This window comes from Nelumbo lutea, chromosome 1, assembly GCF_056320005.1.
Source record: "Nelumbo lutea isolate HS-2025 chromosome 1, American lotus-T2T, whole genome shotgun sequence".
NCBI classification, from domain to species: domain Eukaryota; kingdom Viridiplantae; phylum Streptophyta; class Magnoliopsida; order Proteales; family Nelumbonaceae; genus Nelumbo; species Nelumbo lutea.
In genome coordinates, this window is record NC_142684.1 from 161,878,651 (window position 1) to 161,906,274 (window position 27,624).

The window sequence follows — 27,624 nt, forward strand, 5'->3', positions numbered from 1 at the left end:
CTTCAGATCTTCAGCACTTCTTTCTTCCTCAGAGAAGATTTTGGAGTTTCTCTCTTCCCATAAAGATCAGCAAACTGCTGCCCTCAGTCATCTCCACATAGTCCTTCCCCTTTTCATACGCCACTTGAAAAAAGGAGCAACCAGACTTTGCAGATTTGATGGAGGACTCCAAGTACACCCAAACAGAGATAAAGCCCACTCCCAAATAGACTTTGCAAATTGGTAGGACACCAGTAGGTGGAAACCAGTCTCCCCATCAACCTTACAAAGAACACACCAATGAGGGGACAAACAAGAATTGGGTCTCTTCTTTTGGAGCAGATCACCGGTGTTGATTCTTTCTAGAAATGTTTCCCAACAAAAACTACAATCCTAGTAGGAATTGGTCTGCACCATACCTCATTAACAGGGAAGGACGGGGGGGAATGGAAGAGGAAGGGGTAATGAAAGAGGAAACTGTCTCATTCTTGAAAACAGATATGGCATACAAAGAAGGAAACTGTTTCTTTAAAGGGCCATCCCCCACCCAAGTTTGTTCCCATAATTTTATGGAGTTACCTGAGTTCAAATCATATCTGATAAGAGAGGAAAAAACTGGTAATAGATCATGAATGGCTTTCCAAGGCAAAGCGCTTGTGGTCCTAGTCCAGAGTGCAGCATCCCATCCATTTAGCTCCAATCAATGTCTGCTTGCCACTATTTAGCCCATAATTTCTCATTTTCTAGTGATGAAGAATCTCTTAGGAGAACTTGGGTTTGCAGTAAACAACCCTATGTCTTTGTATTGTGAGAACAAAGCAGTTATCAACATAGAAACTAATCCTGTTCTCTATGACCAGACTAAACATATAGAAGTTGATAAGCATTTTATCTGAGAAAAACTTGAGAAGGGAGAGGCATGCACACCATATGTTAATTCCGAAGAACAGCTGACTGATGTTTTCACAAAAGGGTTGAATACTCCCAAGGCACAGTGAAATATGTAACAAGTTGGACATGATTGACATCTATAACGCAACTTGAGGGACTGTGTTAATAGACTTATAGTGCCACAGGGGTAGAAGGATTTTTTTACTTTATTTTATGTCTTGATGATGTCACCCTATTTTAAAAAATAAAAGGGGCACTACCAGCCAATACTTTTCGATCTCCTAACCTTCATGTATCTATTATGTTTCTTTTCCAATTATCAAGTAGTTGTGTTGTCTATATTACTTCTAATGAATTGTCTTTAATGAAAACGGAAAGGGCCTACTGCAAACTTCATATTAGTTTCATTTTCTAAACTTAAATAATGAAACTCTATTTACTCGAGTATTTTTTCAGGGCAGAAAGGAGCTCATGTCTTTCCTAAATCGCAAGAAATATAAAGAGATGCTGCTAGCCACTTTGGAGAAAAGGCGCCTCCGCATGTCTCCTCTTGATATGCGGTTTCATCTACGGGATCTTATTGGCTCTGGCCAGTTGAAAACACTCCATACCCCAACTGGCTTGGTTGTTCGGGTCTCTAAAGATTAGATGTCCAACTGTGCCAACTCCATGTGGACCCATTTATGCTTGCAAGCGATCAGTTCTAATGCAGGGTTAAGTTTTTCCAGTTTAATATATTTGAAGCTACCAGAGATCTGGATTTGGTGAAATCAGAACCAATAACTTCAATGGGTGCTGGATAAAAGAATCATTCTATGTAACAGTGGTCTATTGTAATAGACACTTTGTTATTCATTTCTTTATTTGTTAAACGTTATATGATGAATTAGATGCAAGGAAACTTCCTCAAAAGCTACATTATAAAATAAAAAAAAGGCATTTTTTAAATGTTCTGTTACATTACCTCAAATCAATTTTTTTTTTATCACATCTAATCACAATTTTCTTTGGTCTTTTCCTTTCTCTTTTAGAGCCATGTACATGCACCAATTCACTTATTAGTGATCATCTAGGCACATGGACAATGCACTTATTTCCAATTCTATGATTTCTATTCTCTTTAGTTTTGTTACTCGTTCATCTATACTATACTCGTTTTTTAATATATTTCTTGATTGTCCAGCATTGTCTCATATAATGATGTTTAGTTTGTAACTATCTTGTAGAATTCTTCTTTAAAATCTTGTTGCCAGTCGCACAGTACACTTGATGCACTTTTTCACTAAAACCACCCTTATCTAATTTTATAGACAACATCATCTCTAATTTCTTCGTCGTTATCAATTCAAGGTACCAGAAGTTGGTTCGCATTTCTTCTGATCACGAATCTTGTATATCGCCTTTGTTACTAATATTTTTCTTAAATTGCAATGCATGTATTCTGTCTTAGTTCAATTTATCTTGAAGGTTTTTTTATTCTAAAGCATCATTTCATCGTTCTAATTTTGCATTCAGCAGATCCTGTCTTATCAGTTAACTAACATACACCATGAAATCTCTTGTATTGTCTAGTTAGTTCCTCCATACGAAAAGATGCGAAGTGTTGACTCTTAATGTAATTCAACTATGATTGGTAGTTTTCTCGTCTCCCCTTTCTGGGTTCTCACACTGGTCATAAATATATCATAATGATATCAATTTAACTATTTGAAGCTCTTTCTTTTCAAAACCAACCAATATCATACGCTTTTCTGTTTTTGTCGATGAATATCAACGAGATATCTTTCATATACTTTTTTCTTGTAAAGAACAGTAAAAAGGCTTACAGAAGATGGGGGGATAACATATTTGCATTAATTCGCTATAGTGATATAATTGAATCATCATTAAGCTAGAAGTTGGTTTAAACTGACTAAAACAATATTTCTTCTATTGGGTAGCCAATCCATTGCTTGGTTTACTATCTGTATTCATGTTAGCAGATGATCTTTTCTGATATAATGGCTATCTTGAATAAGACTGAATCCTTCGGCTTTCAATTGCTAGTTTGGAGTCACCTTCATCCTTTTTTTAATTTAATTTTTTTTTTCTGTAATCTTCTTTCTTTTGCCATTAAATGTGCTTTCATTGCCTATGTTTCTTCTGCATTGGTTTTCATTTTTCCTATGTATTTTGACATTGTTTAACAACTTAATCAACTAGGGGGTGTAACTTGGGTAGGGTTGGGATTTTGTTAAAATTTGAATTGCCCCAACCCATCAACCCAAGCCCAATGCAGTGTAAAATCTTCAAATCGGGTGTTCAGCTTGCACCCCTACAGTCAATAGGGGTGTCCATAAAAAAGCGAAAAACTGAATAACCAAATCGAATTGAGAAAACAGAACCAGAAAATGCGATTAATTGAACCGATCGGTTTGGTATTTTTGAAAAACTGAAGGACCTGTTCGGTTTGTGGTTAACCCAGAAAAAAACCGGCAGTCAATCGAACCAATTAGTATATATATTTATATGTATATTTTATATATATTTTTAATATGTCACATATTTTTGATATATTATATATTAAATATATATGCATTATACATATATTATATTTATAATAATCTATTTATAAATATATCATGTATATTATATATCATTTATTTTTTATAATATAATATTATACATATATTTATACAATATATGTTATAAATATAAAAAATAAAAAAATCGAAGAACCGAACCGGTCAAAAACTGAAACCGATCAATTGATGGTACCTGTTCGGTTTTGGTTTGGAGAAGTCAAAAAACCAATAAGTTTGGTTCGGTTTGAAAAAATTGTCTATAGTTCGGTTAACCGAACCGTAGACACCCCAAATAATCAACCATAATAAATCCATATAACTGAAGGTTCAAAATATTGGAATGTATCGGTGCATATCATATGATACATAATACATATCGATTTCTAAACCTTGATTGTCAGTGTTTAATGTTTTTTTTTGGGGAGAATGACCGATAGGGTCAGAATTTGTAGGCTCAAAGTACTGTTGGAATAGGTGCTAACTCGGAATTGATGCCGATTCACGCGGGCATTGATGCATAGTGTGTGGGTTGTGCTCCTTTTGAATGTTTATACCTTGCAGTGTAAATAAAAAATCTGCATTGAACAAATCCGTACTTCTCCGTTTCTTTTTTGCTGCAATCAGTGCTTAATGGTTAGTATCTGTCTCATCTTACCTAACCCTGAAAATCCAAGGCAAAAATTGTGATTCACACATATCAATACTATAATTTCTTACCTCTCTTTTCTCTTTAATCATCTTATTCTTTATTAGAACTTCGATCTTCACATGTTATGCACTGACATGGTCTACATTCTAACTCTCTCTCTCCCTCTCTCTCTAAATTTTGTTTGTGTCTTTCTTATCTAGTTTTATATCCAACTTCTTGTAGAATTCATGATATACTTGTTTATTTCACTGATTTTTAGTATCTGTATATCTTTTTTTTTTCTCCATTTCCATATAACAATACCTTTTTTTTTGGGATTATAACAAGACATCTTCTTTTCAATGGCTAATTGAATTTCTTCATTTCACCACCAAATTTCTCTCTCTCTCTCTCAATCTTTTAATGTAAACATCCAAAAATTGTAAACAAGTGGGATGATTAGACTGAAAAATACTGAATTTGACTGGATGAGGTGATATGGACTGAAGCGCTGAATCCCTGCTACATGTATAATGTATAAATATGTAGATATTTATAAAGTAAAAACTATTGTTATTATTATTGTTGTTGGTTTGTAAAAACTAGAACTATTGAATGAAAAGTTGGGTTGCGCTTGGTGAGAATCTGGTTTTTTTTCTCTATCAGCTTCTAGGGCTTTTACTGTGTGCCAGCATGGGCATTTTGGAGTTAAATTTTCAATTGTGTTACTAAGCTTGATTTGGGATGCTAAACAATTAATTTTAGAGAACTCTATAGCCTAGTTTAACTTCATAATAAAAAAAGAAAATAGAAAAAAAAATTAGGCTTAGCTAGTTCATTTATGTGCAGGTTGATCCGACCAGTGCCAAACATGACCAATAGGCAAGAAATGACAGTCTGGAATTCTGGGTACGTGGGTTGGATGCATTAAATTATTATTTGTCAATGTGGGAATTGGGAGCTTCTCTTGAACATAACTGGTGAATGTGTCAAGCACTGAATCTCACTTGACGACAATGGGTCTTAAAACGTCCTCTTTTCACCGAAACCTATAATCTGGAATGACTGGGGGGTTCATAAGAGGCCTTTCGTCTTTACGCATCAAACAGTAAAATGTCAGGGAATCTGGGGTCAATGTTTACGTGTTAATGTCTTTTCGTAGAATAGCCGGGGGAGGGGGCATATTCTGACTTTCCCACATGAAAATCACCAGTGAAGAAATGGAAGATTGGATTGGGCCCTCTTATGTCTGGCCAGTGATGGGCAGAGGCTGGCCTTTACTCGGTTTGGGCTTCTTCTGTTGAAGGGCCAGACACGGCCTGACTGGACCCACTAACAGCTGTGATATGTGATAATACCAAATGAAGTGGTTTGGATTGGAGTTTTTAAACGCTTACACTGTTATATGTGGCCACCCAACTTGTCTGAAACACAGTTGCGATAACTCCATCTCAACTTCCGTAAGTGGATCAATGTATACGGGGTTGGGTCTGAATCTTTAGTCTTTGTTTGTCTTTCATTCCATTTTGAGTGGTTAAATGTGTACGGGTTGTGATCTAAGTTTAATTTGTTGTGTTGGCGCACAGTAAAACGTTGATTCGATGGAATCATGGAAATTGGATTGGAACGAAGCTACAAAAATCATTAGGTCATTATTCTCAGGCTTCCACCTGAATACTTTAGAAGTTGAACACTAAATGATAAACAACATCTTGAAATTTCATCTCCCAAGAATGTGAACGTATAAGAAGGTTGTGTGGATTGATTATTCTTGCCCGAAACCCAGAATCTTAGTAATGGGTCAATCAATATCAATGAATGGTAGTTGGAGTTATACGTCGTAGAGGATCAAACATGTTTTCAGCTCGACAAGGATTTTTGCAGGCAAAGATTAGTGTTCTATCAAATGCAAAGCTAGAGTACATTTTTGGGGTTAGTATTCTTTTTGCATAACTTAGGTTTATTTCTCATGTCAATTTCTATAGCAGTTAGTATTCATTTTCATTAGATTGAGCTTCAATAAAAACTTTACAACTATCCAAACAACAGAATCTGCCTTGGTGTTGCATTCAAGCGCCCTCAACAATCTTTATAGTAATTGTTGTAATTCTGCTAAAGATGGAATTCCGGTGGTTGATGAAAACTGGGGAAGGGAGGTCTGAATTCTGCTTCCAGATTCATATGTAACTTGTCAAACTGAGTAATTGGGGCGGGTTTTATCTTTATTAATTAATTTCCTATCACACATTACAAGGACAAGAGAAAATAACAGAAGAATACGCTGTTTTATGGTACTTTTAGTGGTAATTTTTTAGATAATGTATTCCTTTAATTTCAAGTGTCTATTCTATTTGTCTACCCTTGAAAACTTTTTTTTTTTCTTTTTTCTTTGGCTTCATGGTCCCCCTCCAACCCTGGTGACAGCGGGATTTGATCCAAGTCTCTGCTGCAACCAGCTAGAGAACTTACCAACTGAACCACCATCAATTGGTTAATTCTACCCTTGAAAACTTTGCACCTTGGGAAGATTCCCCCCCTGAGAGACATGGTGGTCAAACGAAGTTGTTTTGTAGTTCAGCAGTGTTTTCTTGGGTTCTTGAATCCTTGTTGTATGTAGCATAATAGCATTGACCCAGTTCACATTCTCTTTTTATTTATTTATTTTTTCATTATTGACAGCCAACCCAATTCATACATTTTATGAACACCCATTTCCATCTATCTCCTGTTTGAAACATTTCAGCGATCAGTTTTCTACAACTTGAGAGTAATGCTAAATCCTTTCATAAACTTCTAATCAGTCTGCCAACGACTAAAAGGACAAGAAAGTCAGAATGGAATCAAATTCTTCTTGTTCTTTTCTGCCACCTATAGATGGCGTTGTAAATGGGGTGTTTGTGTATGGTTTCTGGTCCTTGTTTGTTATATAAGTAATTCTTCCAAACAAGGTAATTCTAATTAGCTTCTTAGTACTGTCATCCACACATTGCCATCAGTTTGAAGGGTCACCGTGGATCTCTTTCAAAGCATAGTTTCCGTCTCGAATAAGATGTTGAAGCAAGTTGAAATTGTCTTCTTTGCATGCATGTAAATAAAATTACTACAGTAACCAACCAAGAATCATGACCAGTTGAATTGAATGAACTTGCCATACAAATAGATATCTTAACCATTTCTACTTTCTAGTCATAGACATTTGGAAACATAGGACACTAGATAGTTTATATATAGCCATTTGTTTTGTGTATAAAACTGCAGATATATATATATTTCCAAAAGTAGTAGTTAATGATATTTTCTTATCCGTTCTAGTCCATGTGTTTCAGTCAGGTTAGCCTTCTGTTGAAAACCCAACGAAGTAAAATCTCAACCCAGCACTGAAATTGCATTAAGAAAAGAAAAGGAAAGAAAGAAGCTCCTCTCACTCTCAAATTAATATGAAGTTGACAGGCCAGAGACTAGGTGTCACGGGTCCTTTCTCTCCCCTAAACAGAACACGTGATGGTACTAAGAGACCACCTTAGTTCCGGTCTTTAGTCTTTACACCTTCACGGGGGCTACAAAGAGAAAGAGATAAGAGAGAGAGACATTTTTTTTGTAAGGAGATAAGAGAGAGACAAGCATACACAAAGCTCATGTCACAGACGTTTCAGGGGTCATTAGCCTCAAGTTTTATTGCTTCATACTCCCCTCTGGCCCATCATGTGTTGTCTGTTCCAAGATAAAAATATGTCACCGACACTGGGCCTGTATATAAACCATTCGTGATAGTGCTGGCCACTAGATTAGAGAAGATAGAGATATTAAACCAGGCTTAATTTACTGCAAATCGGTTACTGATCTTCGAGACCTCAGATTCAATAATTGATCCAAATTTGATATAGAAAAAGTTACTTCAAAATATTCCTTTGATTCAGATATTTAACTGTTAACTGCTCTAGAGGGCCTGCTACTCTGAATGATCACCCACCACATCCCCCATCCCTTTCGCGTGCTGTTAAGGCCTAATCAGAGATATATGGTAAAACTTCTGTCTTAAGTTATTTCAAAGTCAAAAGTTCATAGAGTTTCGGTTGGGTCTTCCAGGACGTTTAAGATGATCCATTTCATCTCTGCTTTAATTGGTTGAGGTTGATTTCAAGGAAAGGGTGAAAAGGACAAAGTGGGAAGGGGGTGTTGCAAAAAAAGAAGAAAAGTTGCTTAAGCTACCAAATCATTTATATACTTCTTACTAGGTAGGTATACGACCAACAGTGTCGGGTGAAATCGGATTATGGCTCCAACCCGCATATTTCAACGCTGATTTAACAATTTTCTGCAGGCGACGGGCTACAACCTTAGTGAAGACAGGATCCATTCCAAGATCTTGAGATCTTCAAATTCATTTCTTGTTATTACGTAAATCAAGGAGGACCCATGTCTCTTTTTAAATCTGTGACTTGCTCACCTTCCATTTTGTTCTTATTTTCCTCTACTGGGATAGCGGATCTTTTGGGTCTTTCTCTCTCTCTCTCTCTCTCTCTATCTCTCTCTACATATACAGTATACAGTAGTAACAGTATACAGTTTACAATGTTTACAATGTAGGACTTTCTTTTCTCTATTATTGAATACAAGTAAGCCATGAGTGTGATAGGCCCATGAAGTGACAAAATCCCAACATGATGGGGGATGCCAAACAAAAAGAATGAAAGCAACAGGTTCATACTGAAGAAGTTTGGTGAGGAAGGGCTTTTCAATGCAAAGAGTTAGAGCCTTAAGAAAACGGTTTCACAAATTCCAGAGATTAAGAGATTAAGCCGATGAGCTTGAAACCCGGATTGCCAAGAGAAGGAATGGAGCAACCGTATCCACGTACGCTACAAATGTTTGCTCGCTTTCACTACAGCATCAGCATGTGGTGTCCTACGTACTTCTATCACCCATTTCCCCTGATCTCATCTGATAAGCATCCATTGGAGGTGGAGCCAGTTGCATTTTCACGTTGGCCGGCCGGACGGCCACCTCCGGTGAGGTGAGGACCAGTGCATGCAGGCGTCAATAAATTAATTGCTACTTCTCTCTGTGCATCTCCTGTAACAGTCAAGCTGCTGGATGAAGCACTAGCTTAGGAAACGTCGTGGATTGGGGGCTGTCATGGGCGATGTCTATGTGTGGGTAGGTTTTATTAATTAATTAATTAATTTCCTCTTTCTCATTTGGATTTTCTTTGCTCTAAAGCCGTTACTGTAGCTGTTTATTTATACTTCCTAACCAAGGAAAAGTATGCTTGGTGGGACAGTGCTTGTAGAGAACGATTACCCACCTTTCCAAGCTAACATCCATATCTTCAAATCTTTGATGACACATTACGTTCTCCATTTTAAAATATGATGAGAACAGACGAATTAAACATTTAAATTTTTAGTACACCCTAAAGCAGTCATTTGTCTTTGAAATTGATAATATTCTAACATGGATAGCAATCTTAATTTCCTTTTGATGTTAATACAGCAAATATTTTATTTTATTGTTTGGTAGACAGGTGAATATACAGATAAGTGGTTTATTTTATTTTATTTTTGTGTTTTGCTGGCATTATGTTCCATACACAGCTAGCTAATTAAGAACCTTTAATCACAAAATGACAACAGGTAATTAAACAGGGTTATTTTTGCTGCTAGTGAAGTGAAAAGATAAAAACTTTAAAAATGGTTTAAATCCAGGGTTACTGTTGGTATATACAGAGTAATTCTCTCAATTTCTATGCTTCATCATTTAGCAATTAAGTCTGTCTTGAGTTGCTGAAAAGCTGAATGGCACATTTTAAAGGTTCCACTTCTAGCTGGGAGTAGCTGAAACTTCATGAAGGGCTAAATGGGTGGTGGTTAGGAGAAAATAAAGGGGGGAGGGGGGGAGACTGTTGTTGGAGGAGGAATGGGGGGAGATATTCCTCTAATGAGGATATATATATATTTTTTTAGTTGAGAAAAGCAGTAGTCCAATCCTACATTGTCATATTGTCATGCAAGTACACTGGACTATAAAATCTGTGATGAAGTCACCACTTTGTAGCTCCCATATAGATTATTCCCTTTTAAAGAATCTTTGCAAATTGTGGTTGTAGCCATGAATGAAACCCTCCCCCCTATTATGTATGCATTTAATGGATGCTGAGGTCATCTGATTAGACACATTTTATGCTGTGTTCTAAAAAGTTTCCTGTCAGTTTTGATTTGTTCTTTTTATGGATGGTTAATTTCCTTCTTGACTTATGGGCATGTTAGGAAGATGCTGGATACAAAGATGGTTCTTCTTTATATATAGTCAATATATAGAATACCAAGCCTGACATATATATCTAATCATCATTTGTCACTTCGACTTCTTGCTTAATTAATTAATGAGGTTTATTAAATTATGACATTAAAAGAAGAAAAAAAAAACAACTTCAAAGTAATGGAAATAAGATAAAACTAGAAAAAAAGGGGAACATTGGAGTATATATTTATTGTTGAGAAACAAAGGTTAACATGGCTTTTTTTTTTGGGGGTGGGGTGGGTGGGGGGATATACATAATGCAACCAAAGACACAATCTTACTGCGACAATTAATGGAGAGACATTCTGGGGTAATAATTCATCCTGGTATTTTCTTTCTTGTTAAAAATCGTTTTTGCCTTATTTAATTAATTAATGAGAAGCTAAAATCACAAGGACGGAAACTGTTTCCATTTATGTTTCTTCCAATTCTACCAAGAAAACAGTTCCCATTTACACAAATATATAAATATGTATAGTGTAATTACATACAAAATATGAAAGTAATGTAAAATACAAGACTTTGCACTCTACATCTCTGTATTTGTATTCTTTCCAAATTGAAACTCAAGATTCTAAAGCATAAATTCAGAGAATGATCCCTTTAAGCAACGTTTATTAAGAAAACAGTTCATTTAGAGGGTGTTTGCCGATAGGCAAGATTTTCTTAAAAACCATTGTTTTTTTTTTTCCTTTTTTTTTTTTTTTAACTTTGAAGTTGTTTTGTTTAAAAAAAACAAAATCATACACATTGGTGAATGTCCCCTTAAGATTTGAAGAAAATGACTTATTTCTATTTTATTAATATTATTGTATTAGGGATGTAAAGAGATCAGATCAAATTGAGATAGGGGTATATTCGAATCTGGATTCAAATCCAATAAAAATTGGAGGGATCCATCTGAATGAATATGTAAAACATAGACTCAAATTTAATTTGTTTATATATCTATATATATGATTTGATTAAAATATCAATAAATTTGAGTAATATCATCATCATCTAAGCCTTGTCCTAACTAGATCGGGGGTTGGTTCCATAATGGAGATTGGATCATTATTTAGTAGAGGGGACCTGCCTCCTCTCTCTCTCTCTCCTCTTTGCCCATTCTTCATATGGATTCCGAGAGAGCACAACAGAATTGCAGTCAACTTGGCAAAAACTGGTGTTTACAGTATAGCTGTATTTTCAATGAGCCCTTTTGTCTTATGCTTCTGTTTGTATAGTCCTTTTTTAATATAATATAACACCTCGTTATCCCTTCTCAAAAAAACAAAGAAAACTCTGGGGGGTTGGCTATATGAATCCTGTTTTACCATTTCATTCTGATAAATATAATATTATCATAATTTTTAAAAAATAAATCTAGAACAAAAAATCTATAACATAAATAGAAAAAATAAATTTATACATGTTATTGGATTGGATCCTAGCAGATCAGATCAACTAAGATCCAAATCTAATCTGGTTATGGTTAGTGATGACAATTTCTACCCTACCTATTAGGTACCTGTCCCGATGGGGATGGGTTTTGTGATTTTACACAATCTATACAGACATGGTATTTGGCCAAACCCAACCTTCTTTTGGGTATTGAACGTAATAATTTTAATCAAATAATTGGAATTTTGATGTTTATTCATGTTATTTTATTTGTTTATTGCTTATATATAATGAAAAATAATAGGAAATTAATTACTTGTGAGTTCTAGACCTAACCTGCCAATCTGACCCACCCCACCCTCAAATGTGAGCAGGGGCGGAGATAAGATTTTTTATTGAGGGGGACAAAAGCTAGAAAACATGGATAGAGGGGCCAAAAGTTAGAAAACATGAGTAAAGGGGCTAAAATACAAGTGAAACTTAAATAAATTTAAAGAGAATTTTGAAGGCATTGGGGGAACCATGGGTCCGCCACCCCCTGGCTTCGCCCCTGCATGTGAGGAGGGTAAGGTCGGGGATGGTTTTGCATTTTCATGTGTAAGGAGGCTTTGAATTCTGAAAATTAATCCAACTTGCCATAGGATTTGAGGAGGGTACAGGTTGTGAAAATGCAAAACCGTCAATGAATACAAGTTATGGCCCATTTCCATTGCCAGTTATGGCCAAACGGATAAACAAATCTGATTCAAATTCAAATTGGAGTAAATCCGATCCATTTTCAGCCCTATACGGTAGTCAATGAATATGCTAAGAAAACAGGCTGAGAATGAATTGATTTCACCAGACATGTTCCTCAGAACACCATTTTAAGTTTCAGTTTTCTTTCCTTCTTATTGCTTTCTTCCCCAGCTGCAGGCGTTTGCCATGGGGTAAAATTTGTTAGCTTATTTCAAAATGGTAATCTTGGTAGCTATATGCCAACAGTTCACTAATTAAATTGACCCAACGCCTGGCAAGCTAGAATAATTAGCTCAGTTCTATCCTGACCTTATCCAACTTCAGTTAACTCTCTGTGTTCCAATATATAGTTTCCCCCTTATTTCAGTCTTTCCACTTAAGTTAACCATAATTTACAGAAGAACTGCCACTTTACTTTTAGCATAAAAATAAAATTCTTTACCAGTAAACAACATAGAGAAGTAGATGTCTGTAGTTTGTAAAAATAAACAAGTTGGGATTTGGGTCCTTTAATTATTTAATGATGTGAGCACAATATCCACGAAAATTCTTAGTATCCATGAGAAGTATTACTATATATGGACACGGGGAGTTAATAACTCCAATTTAATTTTGTATAAACATCACTATATATAAGAAGTAGTACCATCAATATTATATTGTAGATGTAAATCTTACTTGTGTTTTCTTTGTCTCATGTCTATCATTTCTAAGACAAGTTGGTGGCTTTAATTATATTAAAGATGTTTTCACAAAATCTATCGAATTTTGCAGTATCTATGATGAGTTCTTTTGACACTAGAAATCTATAATCTTACTCCAACAATTACTATTTTAATTTAAGGGACATTCTTTTTTTGGATTTTGAGAGGGAGAAGTTGGTCAATGGGATTTTGGTTCCCATTGAGCTAGAATCTTATGTTCTTTTTTCAGATTAATGTGGGAAATAAAGAAAGTTTATTTTCTTGGATATTTTTATCCGGGTAAATTTATTTTCTTGGGTTGTAAATAAATAACTTTCCCACCTGGAAGGAGGGAGGGACAAAGTTTCCAACACTTGAATGGGACAAAAATGCCCCTTTTAATAATTGAGTTTTATGACGATAAGTGTTTCCTAGATAATTGCATTTATCTGGATAAATAACTTACTAAAAAGAGAATGGGGCCTAAGTGTCTATATAAAATTATCCCAAATAAACATCATAAGAAGTAGTATAATATGGTAATGTATAAATCGTATGTCTCGTCTTTTTGTTTCTTCCCATTATCTAACATCTTTATTTACTAAGTTAATCCATTAATTATATTAAAGATGTTATCACAATATCCACCGAATTTTGTAATATCCATGAATGTTAATTTATGTAGTTTCTTAATACCAAGTTAATATGTCATGTCAAAATCTAGATTTGGCTTCAAAAGGATTCCCTGAATAGAACCCATAGCTATCAGAACCGGCCCAGTAATGCTCCACTGGAAAAGGGGACCAATTGAAGCCAATGTGGTCCAACCAATTGATCAAATCAAATTAGATTACACAAAACTTGGGCATCATCATAAATACATATTAAGCAAGCTTTCTATATATCCACTTCAATTCCACCTGGGCCACAAAATGATTAATGCAAAGGTTTGGCTGGGCGAAAGTTAGAACCAGTCCTCAAGCAAACCCAATTCCCATTTAATGATAAGGTGGCTTCAAGTTTATTTTTTAAAGCAAGGTTTCTATATCCACTTCAATTCCACCTGGGCCACAAAATGATTAATGCAAAGGTTTGGCTGGGTGAAAGTTAGAACCAGTCCTCAAGCAAACCCAATTCCCATTTAATGATAAGGTGGCTTCAAGTTTATTTTTTAAAGCAAGGTTTCTATATCTATATTAATTAATTGCTGTTAATATTATTGCATCAGGTTTTAGATACCAAGGTCTATGGTACTATTTTTAATGGTCTGAGACTTCATCAACTTCAGGAAATCCAGATCTTGAAGAATTGTACACCAAACCTCGTCTCCAAATGATTCCTTCTATTCTGTTTACTGACATATTATAAAGATATTATGTCCTTATTAAAGTTGAAGATTGATGTCATATACGTCCACCTCCTTCCTACAGGCATTGTACTTACTTGAATTTTGTTCTAAGCGCCAACATGGCAGAGAGAGAGAGAGAGATTGCACTTCATTTGTTGACTAAAGTTGAGAAGTTGGTTATGTAATAAAGAGAGATGGCCAAAAACAACGATAAAAAAAGGTGAAGCTTGCGTATGAAATTTGAAGAAGAAAACAAGCGGAAACGCTGTTACTTCTTACTTGCCACTTTGTAATGTTAATGAAATTTGTTACAATCATCATTGAAATGATATTGACAGTACATAACAAGACAAGTTGTCAAGAACATTTTGCCACGTGTCGACTTCAGAGACTCAAGGACGAATAAAAAAATCATCATTTAAAATTGGGTAAAATACAACAACCTCCCTTCTATTTTTGACAATCATAAAAACCTCCCCTATAGTTTCATTTTAGTAAAAACTTGTCTTCTAATTTTAAAAACTTCAACAAATACCCCCCTTCCATCAATAATTAAGACAAAAAATGTTAAAAAGATGATATTTTTTAAAATACCTATTTTACCCTTTTATGAATTAAAATAACCCCGTCTCAGCAACTCCATTATCTACCCGAATACTGTTCATCTTCTTCCTCACGATGCTGCTCGAACACTGTCCCGCTCGACCAATTTAGTTCTACCTGGCTGACCACTATTGAGTTCAGAAGATAATGGCACATCGATTATACAAGGAGAAGAGTCCCCGTCTCTCCGCCTCTTCTAGATCGATCTCCTCGACTAGGATTCTCTTGTGGCCATGATTAATGGAACCGTCAGCGTATTCCACCTTGCTTCCCCTGCATTGTGGATAAAGTCGAAGACCCTGAGGTCCTTCTCGGAGGCTCTAAGGCAGAACAAATGAAAATTAATTTTATTTAATTAATTAAGAGAGCTTTTGGATCGGGTGGTGGTAACGTCATCGATCTTCGCCACTTTTCCAATTACCTTTTTCACATTTTTTAGTTGAGGTTTGAATATCTGATTAAAATTTAATTTCCTAGATTTTTTGGTGTAATACTGTTTTTTGGAAATGTGCCTCTGAATTATTGAACCCATCCATCTCCTTTGATAGAAAAAAGTAAAATTTCATTCACACGTATGTAAATTAAAATTCACGTAGTTAGTCCAAAAAAACAGTGTAGGATTGTTAATACAAATCCTAATAAATCAGAGAGAGAGAAAAACTGAGGAGCCTCTACGAATCGGAAGGAGGTTGAAGTCAGAGCACGTCATTTGTCGGGTCAAGAGTGAAGAACTGAACCCAGTCTCGAAGCACCCACATCCAACTGTACAAGATTCTTCTCCAACTGAAGTGTCTCCGATAGGTCGATGCCTGGAACCTTCGTATAAGGCCCATTGCCAAAGAAAACAACTCTATCCGATGAGGTTGACGATGGCAAACAGATAGCGAACTTCCGATCAAAATTAAACGCTGTTGCATGCTACAACAGTAATCCAATTCGGTTGCGACTGAAGCCCACCATTCCCTTGACACCGCCCCCCAGATGGGCCAGAAGGGAATTGGGGCACACGAGAGGAGGAAGTGATGGGCGGAGGAAATTGGGCTAGGCTCTGATCTGTACACAGAGGGAAGGGCTATCATGTCTACTGCAAGCTCGTCGCCAATTACAGTGTCGGTGAGGGTGTTCTTTGGGGACAACCACACCGGTATGGTTGTTACAGCCGGGGCGAGGAGTAGAGAAGCAGAAGCTGCAACGTTGGGGAGAGTGAAAGTGATTGATAGAATCAAAAGGAAATTAAAGAAGAGGGAAGGTTGGAGGGGGAGTGTAGGGCTATTTTAGTAAAAACAGATTTATACTAATTTGTAAAAGGGTAAAATTGACATTTTGAAAAACATTTTTCGTTTTAGTCATTAACAGAAGGGAAATATTTATTGAATTTTTCAAAAATAAAAGGGAGGTTTTTATTAAAATAAAACTATAGGGAAAATTTTTAGGATTGTCAGAAACTTCATGGGAGGTTTTTGTATTTTACCTTTAAAATTTAAAAATAGGATGAACAAGATTTGTCCGTGACAAACACATAACTTCCGGGAGTATACTAAACAAAATTAAAAAGATGCCTGAAATGAGAGTGAAATTAATTGGACGTTGCAGAGACGGGAATTCGAGTCCGTGACTCATTCTACAATATCAACCTCACCCGCCAAAAGCGGAAATACTCTAACCGTAAATTTCGCAATTATATTATGCAAACTGCAATCATTTTGAACCCTATTATTATTATTATTAATTATTTTTCTGCACCGGATTTATCTATCTTTTATTTCTTTTTCTTCGGGATTAATCACACATACTTTACCATGAATGAAAGCAATTTGAAGTAGTTAATCCTCATCAGTGTGGATTGCCACAAATTTCTTCAAACCCATGCTATTATTATATTCTACAATGAGAGCCCTCTCATCAAAACAGCAGTGAGGTGGCCTATTGAGCTGCCATTGTCCGAATTAAGAAGTTTGGGATCCACCATCAGATGGGTCTCACTCTAATAAAAACAGTAGTATAGGCCAACAATCAGCACAATCATATCAAATGATTCTATTTATATCTATTTACTTAGAAAGTTAGATTACTATGTAATTACTTATGATGAACAAGACACTAGTACAGTAGTTCCAAAAATAATTCACTAATGATATATGTATGGACGAAATTCATCTTATCTTTCTGATTTAATTTGTTAGACAGGTGATCATCTAGGTCAGATCTATTTTATGGTGGGTCCAGATTCTCTCTATACTGGGGAGACATGGTAATGATATTCAAGGGAAGGTTAGTTTAATTGCAGCCTGGCTTTCTCTTTTTCTCTCTCTCTCTCTCTCTGTTTAGGAGTTAAAATCTTCTACCAACAAATCACATTCCAACCCTTTATCAATTTCATCTAACACCGCACATCTCATTATGAGATTGAGACCTACCATAAAAGTTGGGCCTACCGTATATGAAATGGGCGGTGTGAGATTATGTTGGTAGAGGATTGGAATGTGTTTTATTAATTGGCAGGTGATCCGGACTCTTTATTTAGATATCAAGAAGCACATTAAAGGGGAGAGAAGGTGAATAAATGAAACAAATCTGGATGTGAGAGAGGAATTGAAAATCTAGGGGGTGTGGAATTATGGACGTTAAATTGAAGGATTAATGCTGACTTAATTAATTCATACATGTGATGTCCATGGTATTTTTCATAGTCATGAGGTGAAATATGATTAAGCACCATTATTTACTTAATTTAATTAAATTAAACTAATTATTGAGCGACACACCCTCAGAACAAATCTTTATCGAACAGTACATTCTTCTCTCTTGAGTTGTTATCATCTTATGCATGCTTATAGTGACAGATATTCTTGTCGTTATTTTAATTATTATTGCTCACAATCAATAATATAAGTTGCTTACAATTATTTGTCAGCTTGTTCCCTTATTCATGGCTGCAAGAAAAGAATAATACGGCGAACATGAAGCCCATCGTCCTCAATGGACCCTGTAGCAATACATGTCCCACCAACTTATCAATTCAAACAGTTCTTCCGTGAACGAGAATCAGATGGATGTGAACATTTCTTAAACAAGTGATTTATTTAATTTAATTCTACTTATATCTTTCTCTCTTCCTATATATATCTCTAGTTATAATATTTTTTCCTCTTTTCCCATTTGAAGTTTTATTGTAGAATTTTCGGTAAAAAAATAAAAAATCTTAGAAACTGAGAATTAGTAGGAAGGCAGAGATAAATTAATTAAGTCCACTAGATTAATTATTAATTACCGTCTATTTTTAGTAAACCATTAATTTAATTTCCTTCATTTTTTCTTAAAAGTAGTACTCCTCTTTTGGTGCCCTAATTGATCTATTCACAATATAAACCCTCTTTTTGTCTATTTTTAATCTTTAATTAAATGGGTCATGATCAAATAGTTATTTTGCGCAAATACTATATTATATGGAATTAAATATATGTTAACAGATACAGTATACAAAATAGTACTGATAATAATAAATATATTGAAAATACACCATATATATGTCATCTAATTTATTTTTATTTTTGATTATATTTTGGCTTAGCTAGGGCCACATTCCAGGCTGACACTCTAAAGCTTATCAGTAATTATCCACATACCTTGATCCAATAATTGTTCCACGGGAATGATAGATGGAAAACAACTTCTCTTAGGTTTGTTTCTTTTCTTTTTTTTTTTTCTTTTAGAGAGGGCGGGGGGGGGGGGGGGGGGAGTTTAATTAATTAATAGTGTTGATTATTAGGAACAAAAATTGTGGTATTCTAGCACGTCTCCACGTGACGTGGCAAGAATCATGAATCAAAATAAGGTGTTGACAGCTCATTTGATGGCCTAGATAGTCATAAGTCACGCGCATCACACAACCACAACCATCTGATTAGGAGCATGTGAAGGGCTAGAAAAGCATGCGAACAGTTGATGGAAATGCATTGAAGAGGTGAGAGGTGAGAGGTGAGAGAATCGTCAAATTGATATTGATTGGGGATATGGTCCACACTAGGAGGGGGAGAGCTAGGGAGGGCCTAATAACACCTAATTTGAAAACTACCCAAGTTTCCCTATTTACTGAAAATTTTGAATTATCTTAAAGGAGAAGCTCATCAGGATATATTTAGAAAACAAGTTTTGGAGTTTCTCTTGGCTATTAAATACCTTGGCTGTTGCTCATTTGTAGCAATAAATTGCCACTCAGAACTTCCTTCCCCCCCTCATCCACCCAAGACAGAAGAGACTCCCTTGCTAGCTAGAGATCGATCAAGATGTCTTGTGGCCCTGCTGGTTCTTCCTGAAGCCTCTTCTCATAACTCATCATCAAAAGCATAAGTTCCTAGATTGTTGCCGTGGATATATATTCCTCCTGATCATCACCTCTGAGCCAGTTGTCATCACCAAGTACATACCTACAAGAGAGATCATCTTGTCATCTATAAAATAATCGAAACCCAGCTAAGTTAAGGAGAGGGATTTTATTTTAGGGTTCTTGTTCATGCCAGCTCCCAACAATTCCCAACTGTAGAGCTGCTTGCACTTTTATTTTTAAAATTTTTTTAGCTATTCAAACTCGATCAAGAACCCCATCATCACCTAGCTCTGTCAGCCATCTTTTCATCCAAAAGGATACATGGGTTTAAGGGACATAGAGGCTACTCTACCTCCAGGGTTTAGGTTTTACCCAAGCGACGAGGAGCTGGTCTGCCATTATCTCTACAAAAAGATTGCTAAGGAGGGAGTCTCAAAGGGAACAATGGTGGAGGTTGACCTGCACACCTGTGAGCCCTGGCAGCTACCTGGTGTGTATACCCTTTCATGAGTTTCATTTTGTTTACTTCAAATCACTATTATAATATATAATATTGTTATCTCCTTGCACCTGCAACCTCAATTTTGCACTGCTCAATACAAGTTGCTTCGTTTTCTTCTATATATGCTAATTAGCTTCTCTTCTGTTCAGAAATGAATACTTGCATGCTTGAAAATATGTAGAGAGAGAGAGAGAGAGAGAGAGAGAGAGAGAGAGAAAGGAGAGAGAATATTCAATAGAATATCCCTTTACATACATGTCTATAAAGGAGAGAGATGTTGAAGAACGACCAAAAACATTAAGTAATTAGCCATGCAATATGCATGGAATAACACAGTAGTGATGATCAGTAGTTTCCTGGCCCTCTTGTTCCTCTTTTCTTTGTTCTTAACACATTTATTTACTATTTTATCTTTTAGAAGATCAAGATGAACTCAACTTTCTGTTTGTGTTCTCAGAAAGAAAACCTTGACGTTTGCATAAAGATTCCTGCTGTTATTTAGCTTTCGTACTTATCTAAACCACCATCTCAATGTTTCTATAATGACTAGAAGGATGAATTGATAACGAAAGATAAGCGGGGGCCATTCAAAAGTTGATGAGTATACAGTCCGTCATCGATTGAATGATCCTAATTAACCACCAAGTTCATGACCCTATTGTGCTCAGGGAATGGCGCTAGCTATAGGGAGTATTTATTGCCCACTTTATTGAATCAATAGCTGGGCCTGGGTCCTTGATGGGTGTAAAGGCTAATCATGGGTTCCTCCATGGTGGCTGATTGGTCGCCACCTTCACCGCCTTTAGCTTATATGTATATGTATACTAAGGAAAAGAGACTCCTCTAATAAAAGATGAATGGATTTCCTAGATTTTTACCTTGAAGACAAAAGCATATCCTTTGTTTATAGCTGACAAGCTAAGGTGACGAAGACACCCAACTGAATTTCTTCATGATATTTTCATTCCATTTAACTTCATTAATTGGTTAGCATCCTGAATGGCCCATCATGCATAAGCACAGATGGAGAGTACTACTGGATTGGAGGTATTAATTTCACCATATCGATCCTATATATTGATCAATGGAGCAGAACCCATTAGCTAAACCATTTGAGCTGTTCTTTGTGGACCTTTTCTCTGCAACTACAACATTCTGGTATTGGCTTTCTAGCTGGAAGACCTAGACACATCACATAATTAAGCATCCCTATTTCATTTCCTTCGTCGTCGTCAAAATCAAAATCATATATAGCCTCCTCCTCCTTCCCTCTCTCTCTCTCTCTCTCTCTCTCTTCTCTCAATATGGAAGACAGTTAAAAAATGAACAACGTACCGAAGAGGTCAACTGCTAGATTACAAGATTAGAGATTCACTAAATCATCATAAAACACTTGAAAGAGACACGAAATGAGTTGTTTTAGTAATTTAAATTAGAGAAAAACATGGTCAGACGCAGACCCATCATGAATATACAAAAAATATAATAAAGTAAAACTAATAAGGCTATTGAATACTATAGCTGTTGTAAGTTTTAAGAAGAGAAAATAGAACCCAGGTGAGAAGCTCTAATTAAGTTAAGCTCTCAGAGGTGACTCCCCTCATCATCGACAACACCGATTAGCTAGCTCTAGCTTCTAGCTTATTTTCCTAGATTCATCACCAAAAACACAACAACAAAGCTAAGTTTCATTAATTTGTCCGTGACTAACAACCTAACTGTGTAAGTTGTGTTTGCGTGTTTGTCTGTGTTGTTGTTGTTCAAACTTATCACTTCAACTTAAGCTGGAGCTATATTACTTAAAATAACGCTTAATTAATAATTTGTTTCTGTATTGTCTGGGTCTGGGTTCAGAGGTAGCAAAGCTGGGGGCCAATGAATGGTACTTCTTCAGCTTCCGAGACCGCAAGTACGCGACGGGGTTGCGTACAAATCGAGCCACGACATCTGGTTACTGGAAGGCCACCGGAAAGGATCGTCCCGTGTTTGATCAAACTTCTCGTGTAATTGTTGGTATGCGGAAAACGCTAGTTTTCTATCGCAACAGAGCTCCAAATGGGATCAAGACAGGTTGGATCATGCACGAGTTCCGTCTCGAGAACCCACACATGCCTCCAAAGGTAGTCTGCTTAATTATTTCTCTCTACTTAGTACTTCCTACCTATTAATCTTATATATTTCCAACGTAACTCCAACTTTAATTTGTTGCAAATCAATACACACACCCACACACCCTGTCACCCTTTAGATATTGAACACAACTCTACGATCCATATAGATATAAGCTCGACCTTTGCTACCTGTTTGGTCGCAAGGGGAAACTCTTGCTCTTCACACTCAAGAGTTTGGTTTGGGAAAGAGGTACCATTCTATTCTGTTCTACGTCGACATTAATTAATTGGATACATGCATATATATATATATAATACCATGCCAAAGTTTTAAATTCTCTAAGGAACCACTACCACCATCACCATTTGAAGATGACATCTAATTAGGGGGTGATAAGTCCAAACAGGGGGACGCCAAGGAAGCTCATGTGGGCTCCACAAGGGGCATTTGTGTCCATAGACATGGGAAGATGACAAAATGGAAGGGTTTCATCGACCAAAGTGCATGCCCAAACTGCTTTTGTTATTTTTCGATGTTTGTTGACCAAAGTGCCCTCAATGGAGTGTGCATGCAATTTCCTTAACATTTCCTCGTCCAAAAGAACGGGTCCCACTTGCTGGTTTACACAATTTCCTGGCCCAAGTCATGGTCAAGTCATATACTGGTCATATCATAGACACACATATATATATATAGACTTGGGTTCAAAATCCGTCCTCAGCTTCTTAATGACTCGTTTTGATTGTTTAGAATATAAATATAATGAGATAGTCGTCATATAGACAGATAGATATAGGCAAGGCAAGGCTTCACAAAGCGTCTTGTTATTGTTAAGAGTTGTAAGGAAAATGACAGACGAGTAATTAAAACTCTTCTGATGATCATTAATCATCTTCTAAAGAACTCAAGAATTAATGTTGAACGTGCCACCAACGGTTGGACACTCATTAATATAATCCTCATTTATCAGTAAGATTCAAACAAACTACAACCATTTTAAATTTAAAACATTGAATCTTTAAAGTTGGAAAAGGTCAAATTTAACGAGAGTGGATATCATGATCAGCATCAAAAGTGGATAAATCTGTAGCAAATTAATATGGTATAGCTAGGGAAGGGAATTCATGGCAGTCAGGATTTTTACTTCACTGAATATTTTATAGCTATATATGCATGGGAATGCATGCATGTAGCTTAGAGAGAGAGATCTAGAGAGAGAGATCTAGAGAGAGAGAGAGTTAGTATTGTTGATATATTATTAATTAATTGCTAACAAGATTAAACTGATTGACAGGAAGACTGGGTGCTATGTAGAGTCTTCTACAAAGGCAAGGGAGAGCGTCTCACAGAACCTAGCTTAGCAAATGAGCTAGAATCCACATTTGGTGCCCCTTCTCCAACATTTGCCTCGTCTCCTACTAATCATCACAACATATCAAGTGGGTTTAAACAATTCGACTCATTCTCGTCCTCAGTCTACCACCAAGAACACAGTTTCCTAAACTTGGCTATGATGAACTCTAATTTTCTTGAATGTCCTCAAGAGATGAACAACACTCCCATGATTGAGGTCGACTCTAGAGGCGCAGATGAGTTTGGGTTTCTACTGGACATGAGTTTAGAAGAGAACCACTTAGGTGATGGAGGACCGCCATGTTTGGATGAAATGAGGTTTGAGGATGATAACACCATAGTTTTCATCTAAATTGGACTTATTTAAAGAAGAATGGGAAAAAAGAAGAAAAAAAAAAAAGAGAAAGACACTCATTTCTTGATATATGATTTGTTCGTGTTGTTGTTTATAAAAATAGTTATGTCTTATTTGGAGATCGGATGATTGATGTATGGGCAAGATGGCCTTTGGGATCTGAAAGATTTTATTTATGTTGTGTTCATATATCTTGTCTAAACATATCGGCCATTTTTCTTTGTGTAAAAAATTAAAAATCACTGTATTATTCAATATTAATTATTCTCTCTTTCAAATTCATCATGTGGCTTGAACCTTTCAGTCTCTCAGTTAGTGCACAGACATGCTCTCTCTCTCTCTCTCACACACACACACACACACGCAACTTTCCGACCCTTTTCCACGTTTTCATGGTAAACAAACATGGTTATTTTGGATATTGAAGCAAGTAGCATAAGTATGTATATATATATATATATATATCTTTTATCTTTTCATTTTAATAATTTTGTTCTATTTACCTAAAATAAAAGTTTTAGAGGAGTTACACCATATAATATATTAGATATTAATTGGGATTAGAATTTGAGTTATATACTTCCAATAACCAAAAATTATGGTGAACAAATATTTTATTAATTGTTAGAGATTATTAATTATAATTAATTACCACATAAATATTTTGCAGTTTTTTAGTTCAATTGCAACACTTTCAAGTTTCAATCATATTTTAGTAATTAGGTTAGTTACCTGTAATAAAACTATATTCACTACTAAAAAATATATTTTCCTTTCAATATTCAAAACTCTAATATTTTCAAAATACAATGAAGTCAAAATGAAAGGAAGCAAAGGGGAAGAAACACGTAACTAGTCTTTGGATTGTTGAATGACAATGGAGCCCCCCAAATTATTAGAATAGAGAACCAAGAGAATCTATGCTAATTGCAACCTAAACCAAATTAAGGGATGGCGGGTGTAAAGAGTGAGGAGATTGAGATGATAATGGAGTGAATAATAAAATTGGAGAAACTTAATTGTATTTCTCTTCATTTGTATAAATGGAGATACAAATTGCTTAAGGGAGGGAGGTGGATTTCTCAAAGAATTTCTTTCAGATTACTTCAATATATATTTTCCATGTCTATGTCATAAAATAATTTCATATAGAAAATGCATTCTAATATCCAATAATACACAAAGAATTGACAGATTATTAGTTATACTGGAGAAAGAAAATGGTGATCAATCGAAAAAGAAAGAAAATCTTTAATTAGATCAGATGGACATAATGAGGGGCAGTGCCATTTTCTTAGTTGGCAGGTGCCATTTGATCAGTCACCTATAGGAGATTCTAATTTCTAAAGTAAGAATCGTTTACTATAAACATCTACTCTAAACACATCTATTTCTACTTATTTAAAAGAATATAGGAAAATAACTATATATAGTCCCTTCAACATTTTCTGATATTACTATTTTTTTTTTTATAATCCTTGATAAAACAATGTGGTCCATTAGATGGAAAATGTCACCCTTGTGTTTTTGGCCAATATTTGCATGTGCATTTGTTTACCATATTTAATATATTTTTCTGTATCATGTACAGACTGATCAAATATATCCTTCTCCTTTTTCTTTTGTACCCTTTTTTTCCAAAGGATCCTTAGAAAACCAAGCTGTAAAGTTAGAAATGGATGCTTTAATTCAAGGCCAACAAAAAAAAAAAAAAAGCCCAGGTTATTCCTTTAGTTTTTTTCCAAGAAAAAGGAAGGAAATTCCTCATCACGTTAGTCAATTCCTCTATTCAAGTAAGAAAAAATAGTGTATAAATCAATCAGGCACGATGGTTGTCACATTGGCCAGCCATAGATATCAAAGAAGCCCGGCCATAAGAAAAATCTTGGGTTATAAATTCTTCATCATGACTTAAAAAAATGTTTGGATGGAGGTAATAGGTACTTTCTAGGAAAAATATTTAAAAACCAAGTAATTTCTTTGTTTGGGGGAATAATTCACCAAAGAGAAACCCTATCATAGAAGGCCAAGACAAAATGGAAACAAAATCCCCCTTTGGTTAGATAACCGAGCTTTTAAAATGTCCTCTTTGAAGTTTTATTCTTCATTATGAACCAGATGACATTGATTAAGATTGTTATGTCGTGAAATCAGAGTTTCCCATATTTAATTGGCATCTCGAAAGGAACATTGAACACTTGGAGCAAAAAAGGAACAATGGACAAAATCAAAGCAATCCATTTTAATAGCCAAAAGAAAAATAACTTGTAGAGAGGGGTTCTATCCTGTAGGTCCATTCTCCATCAAATCAGCCAAGTGGCTCAGGAAAGCACTTTTCAAGAAACTAGTTTGGCTAACACCCTTCTTTGGATTTGTTGTGTAAACTGTACCCAGGAAATAGACTTCTCACCAAGGACCTTCATTGTAGAAGAGGTGTAAGGCTTAGTATACCACATGTGAAATACATGGTGATGTATAGGAATCAATTGAATATTTCTTTTAGATTGTTCATTTGTGAGATCCATTTAGGGTAGAATTGTTTCTTCGTGCACGATTCATCATTCCACAAATGGTTAACATAAGGGGTAGAAGAAAGAAAGAAAGAGAGAAGATAAAATGAAATTGTAATAGAGAAAAAAGAACTTAGATCTATGACAAATTCATATGAATGTCTAAAAGTTATTATACTTTTAATATAATAAGTTTTTCCTAGGTAGCCTCATACTATGACATATAACACAAAATTCAGCTTTACTTCCTCAAGTGAGGCCTCAAAAAGTCACTATGGTGAGTGGGATTGATATTAAAAGGAAATTCTTGAAAACCCCTTCTAACCCCTTTGATATATCAGTTTTATCAACTAGTTGATAGTTCTGCTATAGGTTGCTTCAAGAGTAATTAATTCTATGAAAACCCTAAAGCAGAGGTAGTGTCAAATTCTAGAGCCTAATTTTATCATGGTTCGAGAGGAAGGTTCAAAAACTATTGAATATGCAACAAAAGCAGCAAGTCAATCATCTTGGAAATTGTTGTAGACATTGGGAAGACTATTAAGTGTGCACGATGATGATAGTGAATAATATGTTTTCAAAATTTTCTACAACTTTTTTATATTTCTATCTTTATAAAAATTATTCTTATTTGTTACACTTATTTTTATTTAACATGATGAATACACAATATTATATATGTGTCCAAATGTTTTTTATGATTTTTTTATATTTTAATATGTATGTGTGTTTTCATCTTTTTAAAATTTTATTATTATTTAACAGCAGCATCAGGGATTGGCACGTTTTGACCCAAAGGGTTGAATTGTTGACTCACCACCAAATGGGGAAACAATTGCCTTTTTGGGTTGGTTTTAAATTTGTATTTTATTTATATCATCAATAAAAACCATTATTCTTTGTCACACTTATCTTTCTATAATATGTAGTTAATTAATATAAGATTCAATAAAAGAACGAGAGCTAATGCCCTAAATATAAGATTTAATGAGAGGGAACTGAATGAGGAGAAATGCAATAAGTAGTTCAAATTACATTTTTTAGAGTTCGGATCCGCTCCTTATAGAGTACTCCTCACACCGTCCTCATAGAGTACTCCTTAATGAGAGGATTTGAATGAGGAGACAAGTGGTTGCTCAAATTATATTTCAGCCCTTACAATTACAGAGAGACCAAATGAAAAAATTGGAAAATTTTAGTCAAAAGTTCTACACTCTTATTTCACACTTTTAATAGTAGTATAAATATAGATTGTTACTAATATATGGAATATTTAGAAATTGACACTTACAAGGAGGATTAGTTCCTCCATCCTCCAGGGATTTTCCTTTGTAATATAGGTCATAGT

The 27,624-nt window shown here is 35.4% G+C and overlaps 3 protein-coding genes and 1 long non-coding RNA gene across 7 annotated transcripts in view; 3 read left to right on the forward strand and 1 right to left on the reverse strand.

The window, feature by feature from the left end:
* Positions 1–1,818, forward strand: part of LOC148878785 (Serine/Threonine-kinase) — an 84,171-nt gene extending 82,353 nt beyond the window's left edge. For 2 of the 3 annotated variants that reach the window (XM_088960152.1, XM_088960153.1), the window contains one exon: positions 1,327–1,818. In XM_088960152.1, coding sequence (XP_088816278.1) covers positions 1,327–1,518 — 192 coding nt within the window. In that variant the 3' untranslated portion in view covers positions 1,519–1,818. The remainder of the gene's footprint in view (positions 1–1,326) is intronic. The other variant, XM_088960154.1, reaches the window with a different exon arrangement.
* Positions 1,819–5,839: 4,021 nt separating this feature from the next.
* Positions 5,840–9,396, forward strand: LOC148878786 (uncharacterized). The gene is made up of 2 exons (XR_016104016.1): positions 5,840–5,994; positions 8,650–9,396. It is a non-coding gene; the product is annotated as an uncharacterized LOC148878786 (long non-coding RNA).
* Positions 9,397–19,096: 9,700 nt separating this feature from the next.
* Positions 19,097–27,624, reverse strand: part of LOC148878787 (uncharacterized) — a 29,335-nt gene continuing 20,807 nt past the window's right edge. For both annotated transcript variants that reach the window (XR_016104017.1, XM_088960156.1), the window contains one exon: positions 19,097–19,544. Coding sequence is in view for 1 of the 2 variants with exons in the window: in XM_088960156.1 (XP_088816282.1) it covers positions 19,472–19,544 (73 nt within the window). In the remaining variant the exon portion in view is untranslated. The remainder of the gene's footprint in view (positions 19,545–27,624) is intronic.
* Positions 19,539–24,048, forward strand: LOC148878788 (protein CUP-SHAPED COTYLEDON 3-like). Its single transcript, XM_088960155.1, has 3 exons — positions 19,539–19,934; positions 21,801–22,066; positions 23,353–24,048. Exons 1-3 carry the CDS (start codon positions 19,766–19,768, stop codon positions 23,761–23,763), a joined length of 846 nt encoding a protein of 281 aa, XP_088816281.1. The 5' UTR covers positions 19,539–19,765; the 3' UTR covers positions 23,764–24,048.